The 22,135-nt window shown below is 56.1% G+C and overlaps 11 protein-coding genes across 11 annotated transcripts; 8 read left to right on the forward strand and 3 right to left on the reverse strand.

Moving 5' to 3' along the window:
- Positions 1–13: 13 nt before the first annotated feature.
- PUNSTDRAFT_48786 (histone-fold-containing protein) lies at positions 14–642 on the reverse strand. The gene is made up of 4 exons (XM_007378747.1): positions 544–642; positions 408–480; positions 229–354; positions 14–175 (listed from the first exon to the last, which is right to left on the reverse strand). Exons 1-4 carry the CDS (start codon positions 567–569, stop codon positions 89–91), a joined length of 312 nt encoding a protein of 103 aa, XP_007378809.1. The 5' UTR covers positions 570–642; the 3' UTR covers positions 14–88.
- Positions 643–870: 228 nt separating this feature from the next.
- On the forward strand, positions 871–1,871 carry PUNSTDRAFT_56735 (uncharacterized protein; the record flags this gene model as incomplete). Its single annotated transcript, XM_007378748.1, has 4 exons — positions 871–1,063; positions 1,235–1,468; positions 1,528–1,727; positions 1,785–1,871. The coding sequence occupies 4 exons, from the start codon at positions 871–873 to the stop codon at positions 1,869–1,871; spliced, it is 714 nt and encodes a 237-aa protein (XP_007378810.1).
- A 769-nt stretch (positions 1,872–2,640) lies between these two features.
- Positions 2,641–5,996, forward strand: PUNSTDRAFT_140330 (uncharacterized protein; the record flags this gene model as incomplete). Its single annotated transcript, XM_007378749.1, has 4 exons — positions 2,641–4,098; positions 4,151–4,870; positions 4,923–5,532; positions 5,584–5,996. The coding sequence occupies 4 exons, from the start codon at positions 2,641–2,643 to the stop codon at positions 5,712–5,714; spliced, it is 2,919 nt and encodes a 972-aa protein (XP_007378811.1). The 3' UTR covers positions 5,715–5,996.
- Positions 5,997–6,101: 105 nt separating this feature from the next.
- On the forward strand, positions 6,102–7,616 carry PUNSTDRAFT_129561 (FAD dependent oxidoreductase; the record flags this gene model as incomplete). Its single annotated transcript, XM_007378750.1, has 8 exons — positions 6,102–6,272; positions 6,334–6,398; positions 6,462–6,501; positions 6,561–6,635; positions 6,689–6,914; positions 6,974–7,084; positions 7,138–7,489; positions 7,538–7,616. 8 exons carry the CDS (start codon positions 6,102–6,104, stop codon positions 7,614–7,616), a joined length of 1,119 nt encoding a protein of 372 aa, XP_007378812.1.
- A 176-nt stretch (positions 7,617–7,792) lies between these two features.
- On the reverse strand, positions 7,793–8,764 carry PUNSTDRAFT_58218 (uncharacterized protein; the record flags this gene model as incomplete). The annotated part of the gene is made up of 4 exons (XM_007378751.1): positions 7,793–8,165; positions 8,223–8,385; positions 8,441–8,551; positions 8,605–8,764. Coding segments are annotated over 4 exons (807 nt in total), but the record flags the coding sequence as incomplete, so codon positions are not given.
- A 1,198-nt stretch (positions 8,765–9,962) lies between these two features.
- On the forward strand, positions 9,963–10,352 carry PUNSTDRAFT_23867 (uncharacterized protein; the record flags this gene model as incomplete). Its single annotated transcript, XM_007378752.1, has 1 exon — positions 9,963–10,352. A coding segment is annotated over one exon (390 nt), but the record flags the coding sequence as incomplete, so codon positions are not given.
- A 6-nt stretch (positions 10,353–10,358) lies between these two features.
- Positions 10,359–10,958, forward strand: PUNSTDRAFT_110061 (uncharacterized protein; the record flags this gene model as incomplete). Its single annotated transcript, XM_007378753.1, has 3 exons — positions 10,359–10,678; positions 10,738–10,765; positions 10,821–10,958. 3 exons carry the CDS (start codon positions 10,359–10,361, stop codon positions 10,956–10,958), a joined length of 486 nt encoding a protein of 161 aa, XP_007378815.1.
- Positions 10,959–11,688: 730 nt separating this feature from the next.
- PUNSTDRAFT_48791 (Aldedh-domain-containing protein) lies at positions 11,689–14,323 on the forward strand. Its single transcript, XM_007378754.1, has 11 exons — positions 11,689–11,937; positions 11,990–12,320; positions 12,367–12,549; positions 12,610–12,767; positions 12,820–12,915; positions 12,962–13,086; positions 13,145–13,488; positions 13,547–13,733; positions 13,847–13,896; positions 13,953–14,079; positions 14,129–14,323. Exons 1-11 carry the CDS (start codon positions 11,734–11,736, stop codon positions 14,253–14,255), a joined length of 1,932 nt encoding a protein of 643 aa, XP_007378816.1. The 5' UTR covers positions 11,689–11,733; the 3' UTR covers positions 14,256–14,323.
- A 389-nt stretch (positions 14,324–14,712) lies between these two features.
- On the forward strand, positions 14,713–16,343 carry PUNSTDRAFT_79799 (ribonuclease T2). The gene is made up of 6 exons (XM_007378755.1): positions 14,713–15,035; positions 15,094–15,154; positions 15,209–15,336; positions 15,387–15,474; positions 15,526–16,074; positions 16,128–16,343. Exons 1-6 carry the CDS (start codon positions 14,767–14,769, stop codon positions 16,272–16,274), a joined length of 1,242 nt encoding a protein of 413 aa, XP_007378817.1. The 5' UTR covers positions 14,713–14,766; the 3' UTR covers positions 16,275–16,343.
- Positions 16,344–16,763: 420 nt separating this feature from the next.
- On the reverse strand, positions 16,764–18,634 carry PUNSTDRAFT_48796 (oxaloacetate carrier). The gene is made up of 12 exons (XM_007378756.1): positions 18,522–18,634; positions 18,308–18,472; positions 18,243–18,254; positions 18,171–18,195; positions 18,011–18,121; positions 17,911–17,954; positions 17,589–17,849; positions 17,510–17,536; positions 17,330–17,462; positions 17,236–17,272; positions 16,894–17,178; positions 16,764–16,840 (listed from the first exon to the last, which is right to left on the reverse strand). The coding sequence occupies exons 1-11, from the start codon at positions 18,603–18,605 to the stop codon at positions 17,109–17,111; spliced, it is 969 nt and encodes a 322-aa protein (XP_007378818.1). The 5' UTR covers positions 18,606–18,634; the 3' UTR covers positions 16,764–16,840; positions 16,894–17,108.
- A 122-nt stretch (positions 18,635–18,756) lies between these two features.
- On the forward strand, positions 18,757–21,042 carry PUNSTDRAFT_129567 (PXA-domain-containing protein; the record flags this gene model as incomplete). The annotated part of the gene is made up of 3 exons (XM_007378757.1): positions 18,757–19,894; positions 19,950–20,083; positions 20,140–21,042. 3 exons carry the CDS (start codon positions 18,757–18,759, stop codon positions 21,040–21,042), a joined length of 2,175 nt encoding a protein of 724 aa, XP_007378819.1.
- Between the last annotated feature and the right edge of the window lie 1,093 nt (positions 21,043–22,135).

The raw sequence follows: 22,135 nt of genomic DNA on the forward strand, positions 1-22,135 counted from the left end.
TAGGTCAAAGACTGACACCGAATAGATAGACTGATAGTATAAAGCTACAATACAGTACAACACGTAGACCGGAATGCGAAGAGGACAATCATGCACCGAAACCGTAGAGGGTTCGGCCTGACCGCTTCAAGGCGTAGACGACATCGAGCGCGGTCACGGTCTTGCGCTTAGCGTGCTGCAGACGACAGGTCAGAAGCGAAACTCAAGCGCGCTCGGGTAGAAACAAACCTCAGTGTAGGTGACAGAGTCACGAATGACGTTCTCAAGGAAGATCTTGAGAACACCACGGGTCTCCTCGTAGATGAGACCAGAGATACGCTTAACACCGCCACGGCGGGCAAGACGACGAATTGCCTGTAGACGGAGATGAGCGTGTGCGAGCAAGAGGCAGATGAATGTGCACGCACGGGCTTCGTGATACCCTGGATGTTGTCGCGAAGAATCTTGCGGTGACGCTTCGCACCACCCTTGCCGAGACCCCTGGTAAGCAAGCCGCCGGTCAGCCACTGACTCTCTGCTCGGAAGAGATGTGAAGATACGTACTTTCCACCCTTTCCGCGTCCGGACATTGTTGTAGTGTTGATGAGGTGGTGTGGTGTGTGGTGTGTTGGTGAGAGCGCGACTGGCGAGTCGGCGTACGGATGTGGTGGTCGGCAGGTGAGGTGTGAATGGGGAAAGGGCGCGCTGGGCGACGCGCTTATATATGAGCGGCTGCGTTGAATACACGTGACGCGACGCGGTGGTCTGTGGCTGTGCCCGTTGAACGCAATGGCGGGGGCGCGACAGGCGCGTGGCTTCGGGTCACGGCGTCGGTTTGGCGGCGGCGGCGTTGATTCTCTCACTAGTGCCACGCCGCCGGCGTCTCTTGCCATGTCTGGACCTCCCGATTTCTTACAATCTGTGCTTGCTGCTCGTGATGAGGTTGCCGGTCGTCGTTCACGGCCGTGGGTGACGCTCACATTCGCGCAATCGCTGGATGCTAAGATCGCCGGCGTCGGCGGCAAGCAGCTCATCCTCAGTGGCAAGCAGAGCATGGTCATGACACATTGGTGCTTTATCGCACGTTGACATGCGAACACGTCGTCTGACTCTCCTGACCTGTCTTCGACGGAAGGATGCGAACGATGCACGACGGGATTCTCGTGGGCATCGGCACGGCGCTCAACGACGATCCCCAGCTGAACAGTACGCTGTACGCCCGCTGCATGTCATTTTCTACTATGCGGAATGCTAGCACGACGTTTGCCGCCTACCCTCGAGGGCGTCCGACGCCACCTCCCGAGGCCGATCGTGCTGGATGCCCATCTCCGCCTCTTGCCTAGCTGCAAGCTGCTTCAGAACTACCAAACCGGACATGGCCGTCGGCCGTGGGTAGTGTGTCTTCCTGGTGCCTCCGGTGCGGTACAAGCTAGGAGACTCGATTTGGAAGCGGCGGGTGCCAGAATCGTAGAAGTTACGGGGGAGCGCGGTGAGCACGGCCTTGACCGGTGTTACGCGCACGTCGTAATGAGCCTTGCGAATTTGCAGATATGCTCTCGTTGTCGAGTTTGCTGGAAACTCTGCTTGCTCTCGGTATCAAGTCGCTCATGGTCGAAGGAGGTGCGCAGGTGATCGGTTCGTTCATGGCCGAAGCGCAAGATTGCGTCGACTGCATCATCGTTACCACCGCCCCCGTGTTCGTCGGCAGAGACGGCGTAGGATATGGCACCCAAGTGCTCGGTTCGCAGGTAGGCTCTGCCGTGAACGTCATGCCGAACAACCAGCTGAAGATGCCGGGGTTGTAGATGGCAAATACCCAACACGTTCGCAGTGAGATCATGGGAGAGGATACTGTGCTTGCTCTGCGAGTCGGCAGAGCGTTGACCTCATGAGCTACTGTAGAGTCGCACATGACCCCCTCATATTCAATGCTTGAACGCACTTGGTTTGCTAGCGCATGGGAGCTTGTGAGGGTTCGAACCTTCGTGGGTCGTGTTATCATCTATGTTTTGCAACGAAGGAATGCCGCTGAGCTGGGGCAGCCGCGTGGTTGATACTGAACTGAATAGGAATGCTTCGCGGAGGCTCAGGCTATTACCCGATTTCCACGGCCCGAGATGGGTGGGGATTTTTACGAACGCGCAGTTTGACTGTTGCCCTGCGATGAATAGAGGTGTGCGGAAGAGGCGATCGCGAGTTGTGTGCAAGGTGAAAGCTGGGTGAAACTTGGCCTGGTCGCTGGACGACGGCGGGGCAGGCACTGAGCACAGCAAGGCACAGGTTCGGATCCGGTGAATCTGGGAGCAAAACCAGGAACTCGGCTCGGCGCAGGTTCCGAGACCAACCACCTGGCCACCAGCGGCAAGCTCCTCGACTGTCGTCGCTGAAAGATAGCGGCCCAACTGTGCGATTCTTGGACGATAGCTAGTTGGCGTTGATATTAGCAGACAGTGGAGATGCCGACGACGAGGACACCAGGCAGCGGATGCCGTGGGTGCCAGAAAGCGCGTCCGAGTCTGGCTCGCGCGATCGGCTGTGGATGACGTCGCGCATTGCAGCGCTTGCTTCATATCTCTTCACTTTCTCAGACCGCGTCGGGCCCAAGCCCAGCCTCGGCGGGCTGCCTCCTCCTCCTCCTCCTCCTCCCCTCCTCTCCCTCCCATGTCGTTGATCGACAGGACTCCATCCCTCAGATGGTTTCGGCGCTCAAAGTCCTCCGCTGCCACTCTGTCTGCAACGAGCACGGCGATCCACGACCCGCAGAAGCCACCTATATTTGACAACGTGGTTAACGACCGTCCAGAGTTCTCTGCCAACCCGTCTTACCTCCCCGACCACGGCTCTGGCACCCACCTCGAGCTCGAGCACGCCCTCGCCCGTTCCGCAACCGCGAGCGCCTCCGCGTCGCCCAACCCGACCTCCTCGTATCACTCCCGCCCGCTCCCGCCGCTCCCAGTTGAGTCCCGGGGCAGAGCGCGGTTCTCAGTCGGACTCGACGATCCGGACCCGATGCTTAGATATACGCAGTCCGATATCGGACATGGCGGTGGCTACCTCGCCTCACGCACGTTCACGGAACCGGATTCCCACTCGAATCCGCTGACAGCGATATCAACCAAGCGACCTCGCAAATTGAAGAAGCCGGAGCACGCCCGTCTGTCCTCTCCAGACACGAGGGTGCAGGAGCGCCCTCGTCAAAAAGCTGCCTTGGCCCCTCATGGCCGGATCGGCTCGCGCTCGACCTCCGCCTTGCCTTTAAGCTCGCTGAATGAGTCCCCTCCCCCGAAGACGCCGTCCGCACCGTCTCTGCTCGCGTTGGCTGCACGACTGCCTTCCTTTAGACACTCGCATCACAATCATCCCAAAACGAGCACCGAGGACGCACCCACTCGACGATCACGACCACAGTCCGTCCCTGGCGCACAGGCGATGCTCGCGATACCCAATCCTACACGCTCTGGAGCAGGATCTCGTCTTTCGTCCGGGACAGCGATTACGGTGGCCTCGACCGCCAGCTCCTCGACTTCGGCAGCCATGTATTTTGGCAGCGCCTCTCCTCCTCCAAAGTCGCCGTCAGCGCCGACCCGCAAGCTGACCAAACGACGGCCACAGCCGACCAAATCGGTCACCGCGCCTATCCCCGCCTCTGCTCCGGAAATCTCTCCTCCCGTCAGTCCGGTGACGGGAGTCTATCCGTCTAAGATCATTACCAACTACTCGAGACCGTTCAGTATGATTGATGGGGTCGCATCGGACACACGTTTATGGCAGTCCGTCAGCGAGAACGGCCATGGCTATTCAAGCCCGCCAATGTCGCCAGTCGCCTTGTCCCCATACAAACCAGCGTTTCACTCTATCACCGTGCTTGGTCACGGAGCGCCAGAGCTCGAGGAGCACGACTCCGTCATATCGCCTAATCCGTCTATAGAGTCGCTCCCGCGCCTCCAAACCGCCGCGCTGCTGGATCTATCGCTCACGACTTCGGATGATATCAACGTTTCCAGCAGCGCGATCGCTGCGAGGTCGAGCTTGCTCCACGCGGCGGACCGCAGCGGTTCGCAGCGAGATATATTCGTGCTTGATCCGAAGTGGACCATCGGAGAGGAAGGGGAAGATGAGGTGCGTACGGTGCCAAGACACGACGCTACTGGCTGCTCACTGTGTCGATTAGGTCGAACAGGATGGCATACGGGCGCGAGGCGGCGACTTTGATCCCTATTGCGACCTGAACGACTCTCCACCGCCGCTCGTCAGAGAGGACTCAACAGCTCAGACATCAACCGAAGGCTCACTCATGACGCCGCCGACGCCGCACGATTTCACGCCGCTGACGAGCATACCGACTAACCTGGGTGCCTTGTCCGCTGCCTCGGCGGCAAAAGCGCAGCAGGGCGTCGACGAGCTTGGTTTCTCTTCTGTGGCTAAACCCCGACCTCAGTTCGATTCGGACAGATGCCATCCGCTGCGGAGATGGACGCTGGCAATGGCGGAAGCACCAGATGAGGTCGTCGCTCAGGAATTTGAGCTGCTACGTAAAGTAGACCAGGGAAGACGGAGCAGAAAATCGTCCATGGCGAGGACGATGTCGGCACCTATCTCGATGGTGGATGTTGAAGAAGATGGGACGCAGGATGACGATGAACCCGAGCACACCCTGCGCATGCGTACGAGCTTGCTGAGCTTGGGGGCCCTCGGCGTGCTGAATGGAGCCATGGTGTATGGTGGCCCGAACACCGAGAAGGTCGAAGATCTCGCGGCGGACGAGGATCGGTCTAGCGACGAGGACGAAGCTGGCTGGGAGAACGTCCGGAAAGCGATTCTCTCCTGCAAGGACCTGATTCGGACGGAAAGGGCGTACCAAGCGAAGCTCTGTCAGTTGATCGACGGAGAGGTATGCTGAGATTAACATGTGATCGAGCACTATCTCACGACCGGCTACTTAGACGGCAACTCCTCCACCACCTCTGATGCAGCGGTACCTTCCCGCTTTGATCAACGCCTCGCAGGCATTGCTGGCGCGATTGTCGGAGGATCCGTCCGCGTGGGGTGTCAGTGCCGCGTTCGTCGGTATCGAAGAGCAGCTTGAGCAAGCATTCGTCGCTTGGTGTGGTATCGTTGGGGAGTTCTTCATCGACCGCCCTCAAGAACGCATGGTCCGGAAGATCGTCAAAACGCCTCCCGCGAGTCTGTTAAAGGTCGGTAGCACGTTGCGCCCGGCGCGACCTCGCACCCGGAGCGGAAAGATTCATATAGAGCGCGCGGATACGAGCCCCGCAGCAAGTCTCCGCGCCAAACGCAGACTGACGCAAGCTTCGGCTGCGCGTGAGTCGAGGTCGTTCGACATGAAGAGGGTGGAGGACGAGTCCTGGCCAGACAGCCCTACTCGTTCCTTCTTCTCGGCCACCTTTGGCAATGCGTCGTCGGCCAAGCTCAACCCAGCGGCCTCTTCTGGCTCTGGCGCCGCGCCCTATCAGCCAAGGAGTTTGCCTACGGTGAGGGAATTGGCCATCCAGCCTGTGCAGCGCGTCATGCGCTACGTGCTCCATTACCGAGGTGGGTACTACCTGCCCCTCCTTATACGATACCATTTTCACGGCTCTACAGATCTTCTTAGCTATACTCCGGCGAACTCTCCTTCGCGATCGCTCATCGAACGTGCTCTGCAAGTCGCCGAGCGCATCGCGCAAAAGTGCGATCGCGCGCAAGACAACTCTTCGTTCCTGCTTCGCCGTTAACGAGCGTCGTCGGGTTTCATTATACCAGGCACCAGCATCCTCACCTCTGCATAGATATCCTTATTCCACATCGCAAACACGCTTTCTTGTAAGTTGTAGTAGCTCATCGACCTACCCCCTTCCTTCTCCGCATTCACTCGGATGGCTCCTGCATGCATGCCTCCCTGATAATAACCTATCAACCGGTTCCCGTATGTATAGTATATCTAGCATATGCGTTTACCCATTCCATCGTGTAGCGCTTGTAGTTGTCGTTAGTATTGAAATGATCATGACCTTCACGACCCACGGGCCACAACTGCCAGGTGCTTCCAGTATCCAACGTGGGAAACATGCAAGACGTTCTCATCCTTGTGGCGTGGAGGCTTCTCGTTCTCTGCACAACTAATGGCTGAAGATCAAGTTGCTGCAGGGATCATCATCCTAGGGGCTGGTGTCATCGGGCTCACCATTGCCCATGTCCTCTCCGAAAATGAGGATATCGCCCGTCGGCTGACGATAGTGGCCCGCGACATGCCAGAAGATCTCGACTCTCAAGCCTTTGCTAGTCCTTGGGCTGTCCGTCTCGCAAACGCCACACAAAGACTGGGTATGCACTGAAATCGACTCCTACACCTAGGGCGCAAATTGGTCCCCCATCGGTGGATTCAACGAGAGGATCCATGGATGGGAAACACTCTCCTTGTGGGCATATATAACACCATCACGCTCTTATTGTGTTGAACTCACTTACCTCGATCTTTGAAGCAACAAGTTCTGGGATATGATACCCTCCGGATTAGTGAGGGTGAGCACATTTTCGCCGAAGCTTTATATCCGGTGCACCCACCCCCGCATTATCGATAGGAATTGCCGTCAAAGGTCCTCTACACCTCGGAATCCATGCTATCCAACATATGGTACAAGGACCTCGTCCGAAAGGTACGCATGCCAAGTTCGAATGTACAAAAAGGGCGACAGCCGAGGTGACCCAGTTCCGCGTGTTGGACAGCTCAGAGCTTCCGTCTGGCACGTCTCCTGCGATCGTCGCGGGAGTAGCCTTCTCCACGATCTCCGTAGACCCGCAGACATATCTGCCGTGGTTGAAGGCCGAGCTCGTCAAACGCGGCGTTACCTTCGTCCGCAAGAAGATCTCGAGCCTTGGCGAGGCCACGTCTTACGCCGGACCAGGAGGCGTTCTGATCAATGCATCTGGCTTGGGTGAGGACTTTGAACGGGTTGCCCATTGCTTGTCACCAGACTTTACGATTGTTTGGTAGGTGCAAGGTCCTTGTTCGGTGTGGAGGATCTCGCACTTCATCCGATCCGGGGCCAGACTATCATCGTCCATTCCCCCAAAGCCTGGAATGAGTGTCTTATGGTCATGGGTGGTGGGTAACACGCCGAGCGATTTACTTGCTTTCGATATTAACGTGAAGTGCAGACCAACCCTCTCCGACTGGGGAATCCACGTATATCATCCCTCGCACAACTCCCGGGGTTGTCCTCCTGGGTGGCACGTTCCAGCCCCACAACTGGGACGTCTCCGTCGACTTGACCATAGCGGGCGGTATATGGGAAAGATGCGCCGCGCTTCAGCCCTATCTGAAGGATTCGGAGACGCGCATACTCAGTCACAACGTGGGCCTTCGCCCGGCGCGCACAGGCGGCCCGCGGGTGGAGACGACCTGGGTCGAATTGGGTAGAAGCAGGAATCGTTCCTCGCTGACGCCCTGGTACGTCACGGAGGGGTCAGCTGAAGGGAAGGTCCTTGTCATACACGCGTATGGCTTCGGGTATGTGCCTTGGAGTCCAATGGTGTTGAGATACTTACTGGAATGCAGGCCGGCGGGGTATCAGAACTCATGGGGTGCCGCATACGAAGTCGCCAAACTACTCAGCGAGGCTTCGAAGCAGAAATAAGGCCAAGAAGGAAGATACCAATCTTAGACAATATCTACGGACGAAAGCAGGAATGTACTAACATGATCTCCATGTATTACATTTATACAACATGCTTGATAGCATCCAATACGGGAATTTCTAAATGCTCGCTAGTAAAACAATCACCGAACAATGACCATGGCAGCTGTCTGTCCTCAGTCGACTGGCTCATGGGCGCCCCCACCCTCGCCCTGAGTCGGCCTGGGTGATGCCGATCGGGACTGACTACTACTCTCATCGCGGCTATGGCCAGTGTTGTTCTGGTTGTGATTGCCGGTGATCATGCTGATCAGCGAGCCTAGGATGCCCGAACCGCCTGATCCAGACCCAGTGCGATTGTGCCCTTGGCCGGTGCCACTGGAGTTCGGAGAACGAGGACGGGGAGGTATTGTACTGGGGCGGTCGGGGCTACCTGCGTTGTTCTCGCTTCCTCCACTCTGGTTCTGGCTCGATCCCGGCGCAGACTGCGGAGCCTGCGCGGGGGACTCTCCAGGTCCATGATGATGGGGTTGCGGGACCAGTTCATATCTTACGATATATTTAGGTCAATACCGAAGGCCATAGCAATACCATGGTGTTTCGTACCTGCATGTTGGGCACGTGCCGCTGGACTTGAGCCAGGGAAGGATACAGGGCTCGTGGAAGGGGTGCTTGCAAGGCAGAGTGATGACGACCTGTTCGTCTGGATCTTCGGTGCCCAGCTTGAAAGGATCCTTGCACACGGCACAGTCCTTTTCTAACAATGGGGCTAACGGGACGATCCCGATCAAAACGCATGGCGCTGGCGCTAAGTATAAACTCACACCCCTCCTGCAGGACCTCACGCGGTAACTTCTGCATTACTTCCTCGCTCGCAGGAACAGGCCGGCTTGCGTTGGAATTCTCCATCATCTGGGTGATGATCTGATCCAATGCTTCACGGCAGTCAGACCAGAAAGTAGTATCTCGAGTGACAAAAGTATCTCACCTTCTTGGTTAAAGACATAGTCACCCCATCTTCCATTCTCCGCGCCATCGCCGAACGCAGGGCCGAACACCGATGCGAGTGGATTATCTCCGCCGACTCGCATTCCTGGCGCGCCACCGAACAAAGACATCAGATAGTGCGCCATGAGCGCCCCGCTAATATCGCCTTCTCGCCGTGGGCCGTCCTCCGCTCCCCGCAAGAACCTGTTGAGGCGAGATCAGCGAGGGGCGATCGCAGACGGTGCACTCGGTGCGGCGTACTCAGATAATCCAGGAGCATTCTGATTGTCGCCGCTACCAGATCCAGGCGTTCTGGGGTCACGTCCTAGAGTGTTGGGTCCGCCGAACACGAAGGTGCGCACGCCGCCGCCGCTTCCGCTGTTGAATTCGAATCGGATCCCGCCGCTGGTTGTCTGTAGAGATACATTGGCTGATAGTAGCTTCGATCGAATGTGACACCCACTGTTGTTCTGGTCGTGGAACCAGGACTGGATGGCTGAGGTGCAGGGGTCGGTCGACCGGGTGGGCCAGCAAGCAGGCTTTGTAAGCCGACTAGGTCAGGTCTGAGTGATCGACATCGGGCGTAGGAGATGCCAGGGACTCACGGAGGAAGGTGTCTAGGGCAGGGTTGAAGTCGTCGTCGCCCGCGCCAGCGGCAGCATGAAAGGCTCGGGGGTCATCCTCGGGATTCTCGATCTGTGGCGCGAGTGTCTGTTAGGGACCGCATGACCGGGGCAGCTTGGGACTGACTCGTTCTACGAAAGTGCCGTTGCAGGATGCACAGTGCGGATCTGGAACCTGCAGGATATTTATGAGGGACAGATTGGTAGGACTTGGTGTTAAGATCGGAGCGCACCATGAGCGGCCGCATCTCGGCGTTGCACTAGAGGAATGAGCATACGGCATCCTCGCAGGTGGACGAGCACCTACTTCGTGGCAGTACCACATGGGTTCTCTTGTAGACATGTCAGGAAACAATCTTGTGGGAGAAGGAGGTCAGTGTAGAGTACAGAACGGACTTCTGTAGTAAAGTGCCACTGGTACTTACATAAGAGGAAGGGTGCTCTTCTTCCCCCTTCCTCATTCCTCGCAACAACTCGACCAAGTCTCCACCAGTCTCTCCACCAGTCTCTCGACCAACCACAAGCGAGTATATCACACCTTCTCCTCTTATTATTTCATACTGAACCGCTCGTCTACTCGTTTAGTGATTTCTCCTGTCTTTGTCGACTCTTGTCTCGGCCACGCTAGCCTCGCCCACGGCGAGCGACTTCTCTAACCTCAGCCTCGGTGACGACTCCCGTTCAAGTGTTTCCTCCCATGGCCCACTTCGTCTCCAAGGACGAGGCTATGTTTTAATATTCCGGAATCTCTCCGTCGCCCCCGAAGCTTGTCTACACCGGACTGTTGACGACGCCCTGGGTCAAGCCTCAAGGGCCCGAGGCGTACCGCAAGCTCAAGCAGGTTCGTGGCGTGTTTAATCACCGAGTCAACGACGTCTGGGAGGACCTAGGTCCCCAGGTTCGGGACCTACTGAACGTTCAGCGGATTTCGTGGACGTCCGTTGACGTCGCTCGTTTCATCACCGACGGAGAATCTGACAAGGCGATTGTCGGGCCTGTGGTCCTATGGATCGGCGTTCGCCCCGGTTCGCTCGAGGGCGCACCAGCCTTCAGCTCTGGCGCGGAGATCCTGGAGATCCTCAAGTCCTTCGGCATCGAGGACGTCAAGGTAGAATATCGCGAGTCAATCTATATGCGGTCAGCCGGTCCAGAGCTCCTTCGTCACGTCTCCAAGGTCAACGACACCGTAGACGTTCGCAGTCCCCTCACTCCCACTCTCAGTCTCTCTATCGCTACGGTTGACAGGCCCGACGCCCAGAGCACCATGGGCCTGTACTTCGCCAAGGGCGGCACGAGCAACAAGGTCCTCGGTCTCACCTGTCACCATGTCCTCTTTAGGACGGACGCCACCACCAACGACTCCTACATCCTCGCGAACGACGCCAGTGCTCCTCGCAAATACGTTCGGTTTCTCCTGTTGGCACTTCTCTTGACCGGTGCATTGCTCCTTCGGTCCGTCTCTCTTTTCCATCTTCTATTTTCCACTCATAACTCACGACCTTGACGTCTAGACTATGGGCTCGAGCACCTGTCGTTCTGGTTCGTCTCCTCTCCTTTGTCTCCTCTCTCGCGCAACTGACCTCTTGACGTCTAGGCTCCGTACAACTTGTCATGGTCCGCTGGACTGTCAGACCTTGCCACCTGCAAGCGGTGGTTTTGTGTAGGCATCTGCAAGGATCGTCGTGTCGTCTATCGTAGCTCGTGTTATCGGACATGGACACTGATAAAATAAGCGAAAGTTCGAGGCTGACAGCGAGAGTGCGACGCTCAAGGTGGCTTGACCCTCGCAATAGAACGTGACAGGCATCGAGTACATGTACGTCTCCCAGCTGTCATCGACCTTTACTCTTCTCATGGCTATTGGGGAATTAGGGAAACTCAGGTAGCGACGGCGCAACACCCAATACCTGGCGAAGTAGCGTACGATAGTTGGTAGCAAGACGCTGTTGCGTCGAAGGAGAGACGCTAGCAACGCACCATATAGAGGCCTCGGTCTGATAATATAACCCGTAGTGCGCAGTCCGCCTTCGGACTGATCCATTACGCTCGTCAAGTGTTTGATGTCGAAGCGCGAGCTGGAGGAAGCGACTCTGCCCTCTCGTGACAGCCGGAAGTGTGATGCATCAGCTCTCTCTTCGCGGTTTCCAGCCTGGTCGGCGTGTTTACCGACACACAGGTAGGTATCAGGACGAGTCTATGACGCTCGACTTTCCGCAACCAGCCATCCACGTGGCTAGCGGGTCAACTGGTCATGCTGTTTTGCAGCGTTGTTGATAAGTTACGTTCGCTACTGTGGCTCGCACACAGCAGTAGTATTCAGTTTTTACTGGCGGCCAAAGACTTGACCAACCGCATGGAACGAGCCCGTTGAAGCCGACTGTGGCTGTACAATGGCATAAGTATGTACGGTAAATGACCTCGGCACGTGCTCGACGCGACTCTGGTTGAACGTTTGAGGACAAGTTAGAACAGGCTCAAACCACGCGTTCAACGCGCTCTGTCTTGCCATGGGCTCGCTTGTCTCACTCGCACTGCTTTTGATACCTGCTGCTCTCGTCAGATGGTTCTCAAAACACTCACGAAGTGACGAACCCGACGTCCTTTACCCCCTCTCAATTTTCTTCGGCGTTGGCATATGGATCGTCATACGGCGGTACCAAAACATACGCGACCGTGCTCGCAACTTCAAACATCCCAAGCCTGTTCCGGATGCGAGTGCGCCGATTCTCTCAGCGATCGACGGTAGACTGACGTTTCATCCAGGCTGCTGAACTTACCTATCAGGCGCCTGTCATACCAAACCCTTCCTTGCACTCGCACAAAAGCGACCCAGACCTCCTGCCGCCGTTCCAGCCGACCGATAGAGAGTTCATTACCTGCTACGATCCTGCTACCGGCATGCATATTGACACCATTATGGCGGACAACGCAGCCGATATCAACGCGAAGATCACACGAGCCAGCGTGGCCCAGAAGGAGTGGAAGAAAACCACCCTAGCGCAGAGGCGGCGTGTCGTTCGCAGCCTTAAGAAGTGGCTTGTAGAGAACCAGGATACCTGCGCACGCGTTGCTTGCAGGGACACCGGAAAGACAAGTGAGTGGCGCACCGTCGGTGAGGATTTGTCATTAATCGTCCCCAGTGCTCGATGCTGCCCTGGGAGAAATCCTCACGACGTGCTCCAAGATGGACTGGCTCATCAAACATGGCGAACGCGTTTTACGACCCGATAGCCGATACCCCAACATGATGTTGCTTTACAAGAAATCACGAGTTTATTATGAACCTCTCGGTGTGGTTGCCGCCCTGGTCTCCTGGAATTACCGTAAGCTGCTACAAAAAGCGCTTTTATAACGTGTGCCCATTCTCCCCCCTCGGATTATAGCATTACACAACGCGCTATCCCCCATCATGGCATCCATTTTTGCAGGTAACGGTGTAGTGTTGAAGTGCTCGGAACATGTTGTATGGTCTACCACCTGGTTTATCGGTGCTGTCAAGGAATGCTTGCGTGCCTGCGGTCACGACCCAGACCTTGTTCAGGTCCGTCCTCAGTTGTTTGGTCTGACACACCGTATTCATCCCCGCGACGCAGCTGGTACGGTGTTACCCTGACGAAGCAGAAGCGCTGACGACCTCGCCCATGATTAAACATATCACCTTCATCGGGTCAGAGCGGGTCGGACGCCTCGTGAGTTCGTACCAGCCGACGTGATGTGCTGCTGATGGTTCTCTAGGTCGCACAAGCCGCCACTGAACATCTAACACCGGTAACACTGGAACTCGGTGGAAAGGATCCTTGTATCATCATGAAGAACACCGACCTGAACAAATGGATCAGTCTGTGGATGCGAGGCGTCTTGTACGTCGCTTGCTCGTATGTCTCAATAGTTCTTTGCTCACCTCTGTCATCCTTGCAGCCAGAACGCGGGTCAGAACTGCATCGGCATTGAACGACTGATTGTCCACTCGTCGCAGCACGACGAACTGTACGAAATGCTTGTGGAACGCGTGGAGAAACTCCGTGCCGGATCCGTGCTTGCGCGAACGCAGGAAGGGTATATCTCGACCGTGGACACCGGATCTATGATCAATGGGGACCGCTTCGCCGAGTTGGAACGCATGATCGCCGACGCAGAGAACAACGGCGCACGAGTAGTCGGTGGCAAAGCCTATTCGCACCCTTACCACCGCGATGGTTCCTACTTTGCCCCGACCGTTATTGGCGACGTTGATCCGAACTCGGAGATCGCGCACACCGAACGTGAGTGTCCGCGCGTGCAGTGGATGAAACGCGCTGATTGTTGTCGATTTAATGCCAGTCTTCGCGCCTGTGGCTCTCCTCATTCAGTATGAGACCGTCGACGAAGCCGTGGAAATTGCAAACAACACACGGTACGGCCTAGGTGCCAGCATTTTTGGCATGGACCAGGATGAGTGCCTTAAAGTCGCGAAGCGCCTGGAATGTGGCATGGTATCTATCAATGACTTTGGCGTCTTCTACGTGAGTGATATTCTAGACCGGGAGACATCCCCATACTGATTAATATCTTTCAAACAGCTGAAGTGAGTGGGTGGGGTTGTGCGCACATGGTGGAGACTAACCGCACGTCACTATTTAGCCAAGACCTGCCGTTTGGGGGTACTAAAGCCAGCGGTTACGGCAGATTTGGTGCGTTCACAGACGGACGCTATCAACGTGCCTCTCATGCGGTTCTCGTGCTCTAGGGGGACCCGAGGGTCTGCGTTCGCTCACGAACCCGAAGGCCATCATGACGGATCGCCTTCCTTGGTTGATCCAGACTTCAATACCTGCGCCGTTGGACTATCCGGTGCGATCGCTGGTGCAAAGCTGGTAAGATGGCTCGTCGAACGCGCGCAACATTTCTCTGAGTCCGTCCTAGGGAATTCGTGAGCGGCTTGATCAGTTTCCTGTATGCCGATGGGTGGCGGGCGAGTTTCAACGGGCTGGGGAAGTTGATCGGGGCGTCTGGCGGGGCTCGGCGGCCGACGACGACGGAGGCGTTTTAGTCCGCTTCATGTGGTGTCTGTCGAACGCTGTGTATATTGCTTTATCTCCTCGTGCTAACGATGCTTTTGGACGGAACGCATGCGGGAAGGAAGACGGGTCACGTGTGTTACCATGCTGGCTGCGTTGCGAGCTGGCGGTGATGAGGTGCATGGGGCGCGAGCAACGCGAACAACGCGAACAACATGCGACGGGTGCACAGCTCCATCGCCTAAGATAGCGTCTCAGGTCGAACTCGCAGGCGCGGGCAGCCGGAGCAAGATCGGCGCTTCCGAGCCCCGTCACCATCTCCAGCCATCTACCCCATCTTCCTCCCCTTCGACGAACACCGTTCCACATGCTTCACCCGTCTTCGTAACCTCCACATCTAGCGCGATCAACCCATACGGTCGGCATGTTTCGCCTCCGGTCCATATATATTCTTCCCGTCCTCCCGCGGTGGAGGGTCAAGGCTCGCCCCCAGCCCTCAATCCCTGATCAGTCGACCGGACTCGTCCAGGAAAGCCACGCAAGATGCTCGCTGCCAGCCTTGTTCTCGGTGCCCTCGCAGCTCCTTCTTTGGCCTTCCCCTTGTTCAGCTCTTACGAGCCGTTCGAGCTCTTCAAGCGCATCAGCTCCGGCTGCAGCACCACCGGCACCGCGTCCTGCCACAACTCCACTGTCGTGAAGGACACTTGCTGCTTCGAGGCCAACGGTCTGCTCCTGCAGACGCAGTACTGGGACTTCGACCCGGCTAGCGGACCCGACGACAGCTGGACGATCCATGGTCTCTGGCCCGACTAGTGAGCTGCGCGCTCAGTATGCTTTTGCCATTATCGAGCCCTGACAACCATCGGTTAGCTGCGATGGAACCTACCCCGCCAGCTGCGATTCGTCTCGCGCTTACACGGACATCTCGGGAGTGAGTCCTCTTACGATACCGTGACCGCCGTTCCTGAGAGAGTGTTTTTACTAGCTCCTTACGGACCAAGGCGCCTCGGATACCTTGGACTACATGGAGACGTACTGGGTTCAGCCCGCCAAATTCGGCACCGATGAATCATTCTGGGAGCACGAATGGGCGAAGCACGGCACATGCATGACGTGAGTGTTGATCCTGTAAACTATGCGCCTCATCTCAGATTGGATTGCAGCACTCTCGAGACCTCCTGCCTGCCTTCAGGCAGCTCTAAGGGTGCCGAGGCCGTTGCCTTCTTCAAGACGGTGGTCAAGCTGTTCAAGGTGAGGCTTTGGATCAGCGTGGCTCGTACATGGTACTGAGTTTTTCTTCAGAAGTTGCCAACGTACGATTGGCTCGCTAATCAGGGCATCACGCCCGACTCCGACAAGACGTACACCTTGAAGGAGTTGACCTCCGCCCTCGAGGCCGAGTCTGGCGGGTTTACTCCCGCGCTCGACTGCGACAGCGGCAACCTAAACATGATCAGCTGGTACTTCAACCTGAAGGGCTCTGTCATCGACGGCAAGTTCGTGGCCATCGATGCTCCGGAGGCCGGCTCGTGCCCTTCAAGTGGCATCAAGTACCCGCCCAAGTCGGGATCGTCGTCTTCGAGCACCACCACCACGAAGACTTCGACGAAAACCAGCACCTCCACCACCAGCACCGCGACCGCCACTGGCCTTCCTACCAAAGCGACGCTCGTCGCTAGCTCCAGCGGTGGCTTGCTCAGCGGGGGCACCTGGTCGACGCAGACCTTGGCTACGTACACCATCTCGGGTTCCGCCGACAGCTTCACGATGAAAACCTCCAAAGGAAGCTGCGGCGTGTCGAGCGGCGCGCTGAAATGTGGCAGCGGCGTTTCCTCATCCTCTTTCTCAGCCGTAAGCACGCCCGCGAATGTTCGTTGAGCATTTGCCTGATCATTCCTTGTTAGGTCTCCTCCGGCAGCAAACTGTTGCTCGCTTATGACGGATCCACCAAGTGGTCCTCCGACGATACCCCTAGCGGGAGCGACCAGGAGACGGTCTACACTGGCAGCAGCCATGACGAATCCTTTAAGATCTCAATCCACTCTACGTAACGAGGCTGCTGGCCTATATATACCTGCACTGTGATGGCAATGTAGCAATGATGAATCGAAGCAGAAATGTAGCATAGTGCGCATCCGTGAAGTTGGGACGTCTCAAGCGGTGCCGCATGCCTGTCGGTAGAGAAGCACAATCCTGTTGGGTCATGTGTGCACTATCGAGCTCATGCGATCTTCACTGGATCACCCTGCGCTCCATCTGCGCGTCCTGCCTGGCCTTTTCTTCGTGCGGCAGCTTCCAAGCAAGCCCGGTGTCCCCTTGGAAGAGGAAGTGTTGGCTTATCTGCGCGATGGCAGTAGATTCATATCCGTCACACGCACGAACGAAGAAATATCCATAGTCGGGGAGGCTGGGCCGATAGCAGCAACGAATGTAGAGGCAAACTGGAAATGCATTCGAATTGCGGGCCCAATGGATTTTGGTCGGTCTCACAGGTGGACAAGTGTGGATACTTCGCATTTTCTGACAGCCAGCTGCGGGCAGGACTGACGGGCATCCTCTGCGATTTTACTACGCCGTTAAAGAAGGCTGCGGTACCTGTCTTCGCGGTCAGCACATAGTACGAATCAAGAGGCCAACGCGAGTGCGCATGCTCATATCTTCATGCTACAGCAACACCGACTATGTTCTTGTACCGAAAGGAAACATCGACGACGCAGTCCATGCGCTCAGAGAAGACGGCTGGATTTTCCAGGAGTGAAGTATATCAGATTTAGGGTTGGTCTGCATCGGCAATGCACTTCACGATCGAGACACGGGGCTTCGTCGATAAGAAACCTTGTAGCCTCGTACACTGGAAGAGGCCATATCGCATTGATCATGCCTGCCTAATTGTGGCCGTACCGAAAACGCCTGTATAAGTTGATGAGTAGGTCGTTTGCGGTGAGAGTGATTATACTGTGTAGGTGATGTTATCAGTGCACGAGCAAAAATCGGGGAAAACTGTTCGCTCACGTATGAGGTGCAATGCGGAGGAAGTGAGCGGTTGAGCCTGAAAAGGGAGCAAGCTTAATGTTCACCATGCAAGTAAGCCATTGCAGCCACGTACCTTTATACCAGCCAAACACGCCTTCTGTTTTAACGGTCTTCCACAGACAGTCTATTGGATTCTTGTATAGTGTTCCTGCATATCGACCATTAGGTAATTTCACCATGGGTTGATTGTACATTCGTGTTAATGCCTGTGAAATCGTCAGCGGCAGATCATAGTCTTAGAACGGCCACGTACTGTGTCGGCGGGCTGCATAGCAATGCACTAATTTTACGGCATAAGTCAAAGCTATACTTCCCCTTTCGTTCGCACTGACCACACACATCCCAGATACAGTGCTACTGAGGAGGTAGGTCCATACGCTGTTACTCGGCAGTATGCCTCGCGATACAAGCTGATTCTTGGTCCAATTGTAACTTGGCAACTGTACGGAGGAGCCCATGGAGGTTCGCAGGATGGCAGCGTCGATTCCGTTCACGAGGCCTCTCCACTTCTGGGCTTTGAAGATGGTGGCCAGGGCGTCAAACGAGCTTTTGTAGTGGTGTTGTGCGCCAACCGGGAGCGCTGGTGAATAAGCCTGATGTACTGACGTCAACCACGGCAAGGCCAGCCTAACTTCAGCTTCAGATGGAGCGTACTTGCATGCGAGCCTTTATGAGGAACAGCGGATTCCCGAGAGACGCTGAAAATGTCCGCGGAATGACTACTTGGCTTCATAGCCCACCTCTTCCGACATACCTCCAACAGCACCGCTAGCAGCACCAGCCAGAAGGGAGGTTATCGGAACCTGTTCTGTAGGCGACCATCCCAGTAAACGGTTTATGCTGTGCCGTATAGGTTCGTAGAAGCCTATGGGGTACTTGAGCACAGATGGCACGCCGCGAGTGATCAAACATACCCAGTCGTGAACCATTGAGTAATATCTAAGCGATTTAGATGGTTACAACGGAGACTTCAGCAAAGGTCTCACTTGGTACGCGTACTGTATACATGGATCAGTGAGGAAGCACGACATACACCAAACGTTATACTCGCCGCCGGGGCCAATCCTCGCTGCAATCCTCGGACACCTTCGTTGCGCCAAGTCTTGCCCCACACATCGAACGCATTTCGGTAGACCTTCTCAAAGCCTCCCTTCATGAGCTCTCCCTGTAGCTGCAGACGCGTCTTGGCGACTTCCGCCGGGTTGGAGAAGGTGACCTGCGGATCACTGAGCGGAAGTCCGACGCAGCCTAAGCCAGGCACTGACAGCTATACATGCCGCGATTCCTCCCAAGACGAAGCCCTCCGCCGTCGAGAGCGGCTTGGGCGCGGACGGTGGAGGCGCTGTCATGTCCCGCGAGATGGAAGGGAAGAAGGAGGACAGGGAGCGAGAGGGAACGAGTAGACGATCACAGGGTCGTCCCGAGCGGACGCAAGGCCGAACAAGTCCGCGCGCGTCGGAGCCTTGCTTCCCGTCGCCCGACGATGACCTGACCGTCGCGATGCCTGCCCCGCGAGTTGGGACCCATGCGCTGGTCGTCGTCGTCGTCGCCGCCGCCGTTCTTCCTGCTTTGACGCGTGTAGCTTACTACCCTGTCGTTCTACTCGTCTTCCTGCCGCTCTTCTTGGCCCTACTCTGCATCACCCACTTCGCCGGCTATGTCCTGTTGGCTAACCATCTCGACGCCAAGTACCACGAAGGAGCCAACCGCTCGCTACGTGCTGCCCGACCTCTTGCCTTCTCGACGCCTGCGGCGTGGCAGGCAGTGTTGACGCGGTCGCAATGGCACAAATCCCCCCAATCATTCACGCATCTCGTCCCGCAATATCCCACCGTCTCCGCCATCCTAAACGAGATCCTGATCATGATAGTCCGAGACTTCGTCTTGACGTGGTACAAGGACATATCCTCTTCTCCCTCCTTTCCCACCGCAGTTTCCTCTACACTGCATAGCTCTATGGAACGTCTCCTTGACCGCACGACGAACATCGATCTCCCAGTGCTCATCGTAAAGCGCGTCCTCCCAAAAATAACGACACACCTCGAACAATTCCGGCAGTCGGAAACGACCCTTCGTGGCGCAGGGCTGGAGCGCAGGCTGACCCAGTCCGAGGAGCTGGACTTGCTTCTGGCCAGTCGATACGCAAGCAGAGGAGCGAAGCTGCATCCCGCGGTAAATAACCTGTCGTCCACCTTCACACGACAATCAGAGGAGGAGCATCTGCGGAAGCTAGTTGACAAAGTACTGCCATTGATCCTGCCGGAGAACGAGGCTCGCAGTGCCGCCGTCAAGATTGTGGCGCGCGAGATAGTGGCATGCTCTGTGCTGTACCCCGTTGTCGACATGTTGTCCGATCCCGATTTCTGGAATCGTACCATAGACCAGGTCGCAGGTGCCGCCATTCAGCAGCAGAAGTTGGTATCGCGGGTACGCAACGTCCTGGAAGCCCAATCACCGGGGCAGCCTTCCTCGGACGTTTCTCCAGCAACTTTGGCGCCGGAGGCCATCACCATCAATACCGATCCTCGTCACTTCGATGCGTTTCTGCGCAGCATCAGTCGTTGCTCGTCCTTGCTGGATGCTAGGCGCCTGAAGAACGACATTGTTGGCGAGATACGAAGGACGCGCGCCTTGCTAGGTTTGTCCAGTTACTTGTTGCAGTCAGATTCCGAGCCGAGTCTCATGAATTATAGCAAACCACGAGAACGAAGAATGGATTAACGGCAAAAAAACTGAAGATATAATATCGTTCCTTGACCGTTTGTACACTGCCCGGCGCAAGGTAGAGAAGCGGATATCAATACTAGGTGGTGGAGAGCAAGAAACGGTACATTTGTTTATTTATGCGGCTTGCTCGTCTTCGATCCTGACACGGTCCAACAGGTGGCCGTAAATTCAGATGCAGACTCGGAGAGCACTCAAAGCCTGAGTCTACGTGACGTACTGTCGAATCCGAGCTCGCTGTCGTATTTCATGGAGTTCATGGACCGCAGGCACCGCTCCCTACTCGTACAATTCTGGTTAACGGTGGAAAGCTTCAAGGATCCGCTCGAAACTGTGGATTCTTCTTCGTCCGGTGACGAAGATGAACTGCTGCAGGCGCCCGCTGATGCAGTTACGGTCAGAGAAGACATCTCCATGATCTATGACCTATACTTCTCTTCCTCGACTCCTCCTGCTGCGTTGTCCAATATCTCCCGCAAGTATATAAACGCGATCCGCGAATTCGCGACCGGCGAGCAATCATCCTCACCTATCGTGGAAAGGAAGGTACGGCGCAGTGTACTGCTGGCCCAAAAACAAGCGGAGCAGGAGATGGAACACGACTTCGGTGACTTCCGGCAATCAGAGCTGTGGTTTCGAGTGGTAGGAGATTCTGGGATGCCGCTATCCGCGGCGAGACAGAAGCAGTCTCGGTCGTCACCCACCTCACCCAAACTCGCTCGAACATCCTCGGGGGATGCAAGGGGGTTCATGCCGGCTGCCAGTCTAGTTTCGCGGGCAGATTCCACATCCAGTTTGGCCTCCGGCACACCTACCCCATCATGGGCGCTGGGATCTTCCCACTCTTCAACTTCCGAGCCTTTCCCAGCTGCGATATCTTCCCGACCAGCCACCTCGAACTTAGCGCTTCTCATGTCATCCGATGCAGGGTCTCTGGCGAGTCTGCGCACGCCCGGGTCCAACAATGCCGACATACTCAGCCGCTTGTCGGGTCAGACGTTGGATCATGACATCCAGCATCGATGGTCCGAAGAACATATCGTCGATGCTATCGGTTACTGACTTGTAGACGCTGCGGACGAGGTTTTGCCCGGGGAAATTGGGCAAGGTTCGGCCTCGAGGCGGTTCAGAGGCAAGGAATGGGGAGTCGCGGGAGAGGAATGCACGTAATTCAGCGCTTTCGCAGACAGCAGGAATGGCTACGAGACCCTGAAAGGATGCATTAGCTACGACGCTGCAGAAAAGCAAGGAGTATGGCACATCATCACCTGCATGTACTTCTCTAATGCCTGTCGTCGGATATCGACAAAGCTTCCAGACAGCGACGTGACAAGTCGTTTGCCAGGGAAGTCGAGGTTTCTGACCGAAGCATAACGCTCGCGGAGCTTGTTATGCATGCTGAGGAACTCATTGTACCTGCGAGCGACGACCCAACCAGAAGCAAAACCACCGTCTGGAGCAAGTTGCTGGACTTCGATGAGGTACCGCACCACGCTTCTTCCGTTCTCTTCACCCACGGTGGAATTTACGATTGCCACCTTTGTGCGGTCCGAAAGGAGGCGATTTGCGTTTTCCTGCTGCTCATACTGAGTCTTCTGAAAGGTTAACTCCCGAAGCTCGCGATCGAGGGAAGCCTTGGACTGGCGGAGGAGCCTGAGCTCCTGAGCGTCGCCTGTCAACTCGGCTTTCTTGATCAACGTATTGAGCATACCATCTTGTGACTGAAGGTTATTGATCTTATCGGTCAAGCGGGATATGTCATAAGATAACTGAAGATCTCCTGGCGCCGCTAGCTTGAAGGATCCGACTTCTTTGTCTTCAAGGCCGAGAGTGTCTTCTTCCTCGGAGTGAACTTCGTCCTCGAACAAAACGCGCCGTTTCGGTCGGGAACCAGCAAATGGTTTGTTGGATTGAACATCAGGCTCCGGTATCGTAGAACTTTGCGATGCAGCGGGATTTGAGTTACCCGTCTCACGCTGCTCGAGGATGATGTCCGTCAACGCATGTTGTATGGCTGCGATACGCTGTTGCTGTGCCTCGTCTGGAGCGAGTATCTTTGATTCGTCGAATTCGTCGAACAAAGAGTTACGGACGAAGACCTGGTCGCGAACGCGCTCAAGGCGTCTGGCAAAGCATCTTCAGAAGATGCATTATC

Source organism: Punctularia strigosozonata (genome assembly GCF_000264995.1).
Source record: "Punctularia strigosozonata HHB-11173 SS5 unplaced genomic scaffold PUNSTscaffold_1, whole genome shotgun sequence".
NCBI lineage: Eukaryota > Fungi > Basidiomycota > Agaricomycetes > Corticiales > Punctulariaceae > Punctularia > Punctularia strigosozonata.

Coding starts and splice junctions, on each gene's coding strand:
- PUNSTDRAFT_48786 (XM_007378747.1), bottom strand. CDS start 569: ATGTCCGGACGCGGAAAGGGTGGAAA. Junction 481..543: donor GGACGCGGAAAGGGTGGAAA/GTACGTATCTTC, acceptor CTTGCTTACCAG/GGGTCTCGGCAAGGGTGGTG. Junction 176..228: donor ACTCTGTCACCTACACTGAG/GTTTGTTTCTAC, acceptor TGTCGTCTGCAG/CACGCTAAGCGCAAGACCGT.
- PUNSTDRAFT_48791 (XM_007378754.1), top strand. CDS start 11,734: ATGGGCTCGCTTGTCTCACTCGCACTGCTTTTGATACCTGCTGCTCTC. Junction 12,550..12,609: donor CCTGGTCTCCTGGAATTACC/GTAAGCTGCTAC, acceptor CTCGGATTATAG/CATTACACAACGCGCTATCC. Junction 13,489..13,546: donor GGAGATCGCGCACACCGAAC/GTGAGTGTCCGC, acceptor ATTTAATGCCAG/TCTTCGCGCCTGTGGCTCTC.
- PUNSTDRAFT_79799 (XM_007378755.1), top strand. CDS start 14,767: ATGCTCGCTGCCAGCCTTGTTCTCGGTGCCCTCGCAGCTCCTTCTTTG. Junction 15,155..15,208: donor CTTACACGGACATCTCGGGA/GTGAGTCCTCTT, acceptor TGTTTTTACTAG/CTCCTTACGGACCAAGGCGC. Junction 16,075..16,127: donor CCTCATCCTCTTTCTCAGCC/GTAAGCACGCCC, acceptor ATTCCTTGTTAG/GTCTCCTCCGGCAGCAAACT.
- PUNSTDRAFT_48796 (XM_007378756.1), bottom strand. CDS start 18,605: ATGACAGCGCCTCCACCGTCCGCGCCCAAGCCGCTCTCGACGGCGGAG. Junction 18,473..18,521: donor GAATCGCGGCATGTATAGCT/GTCAGTGCCTGG, acceptor AGTGATCCGCAG/GTCACCTTCTCCAACCCGGC. Junction 17,955..18,010: donor TGCTAGCGGTGCTGTTGGAG/GTATGTCGGAAG, acceptor GGACATTTTCAG/CGTCTCTCGGGAATCCGCTG.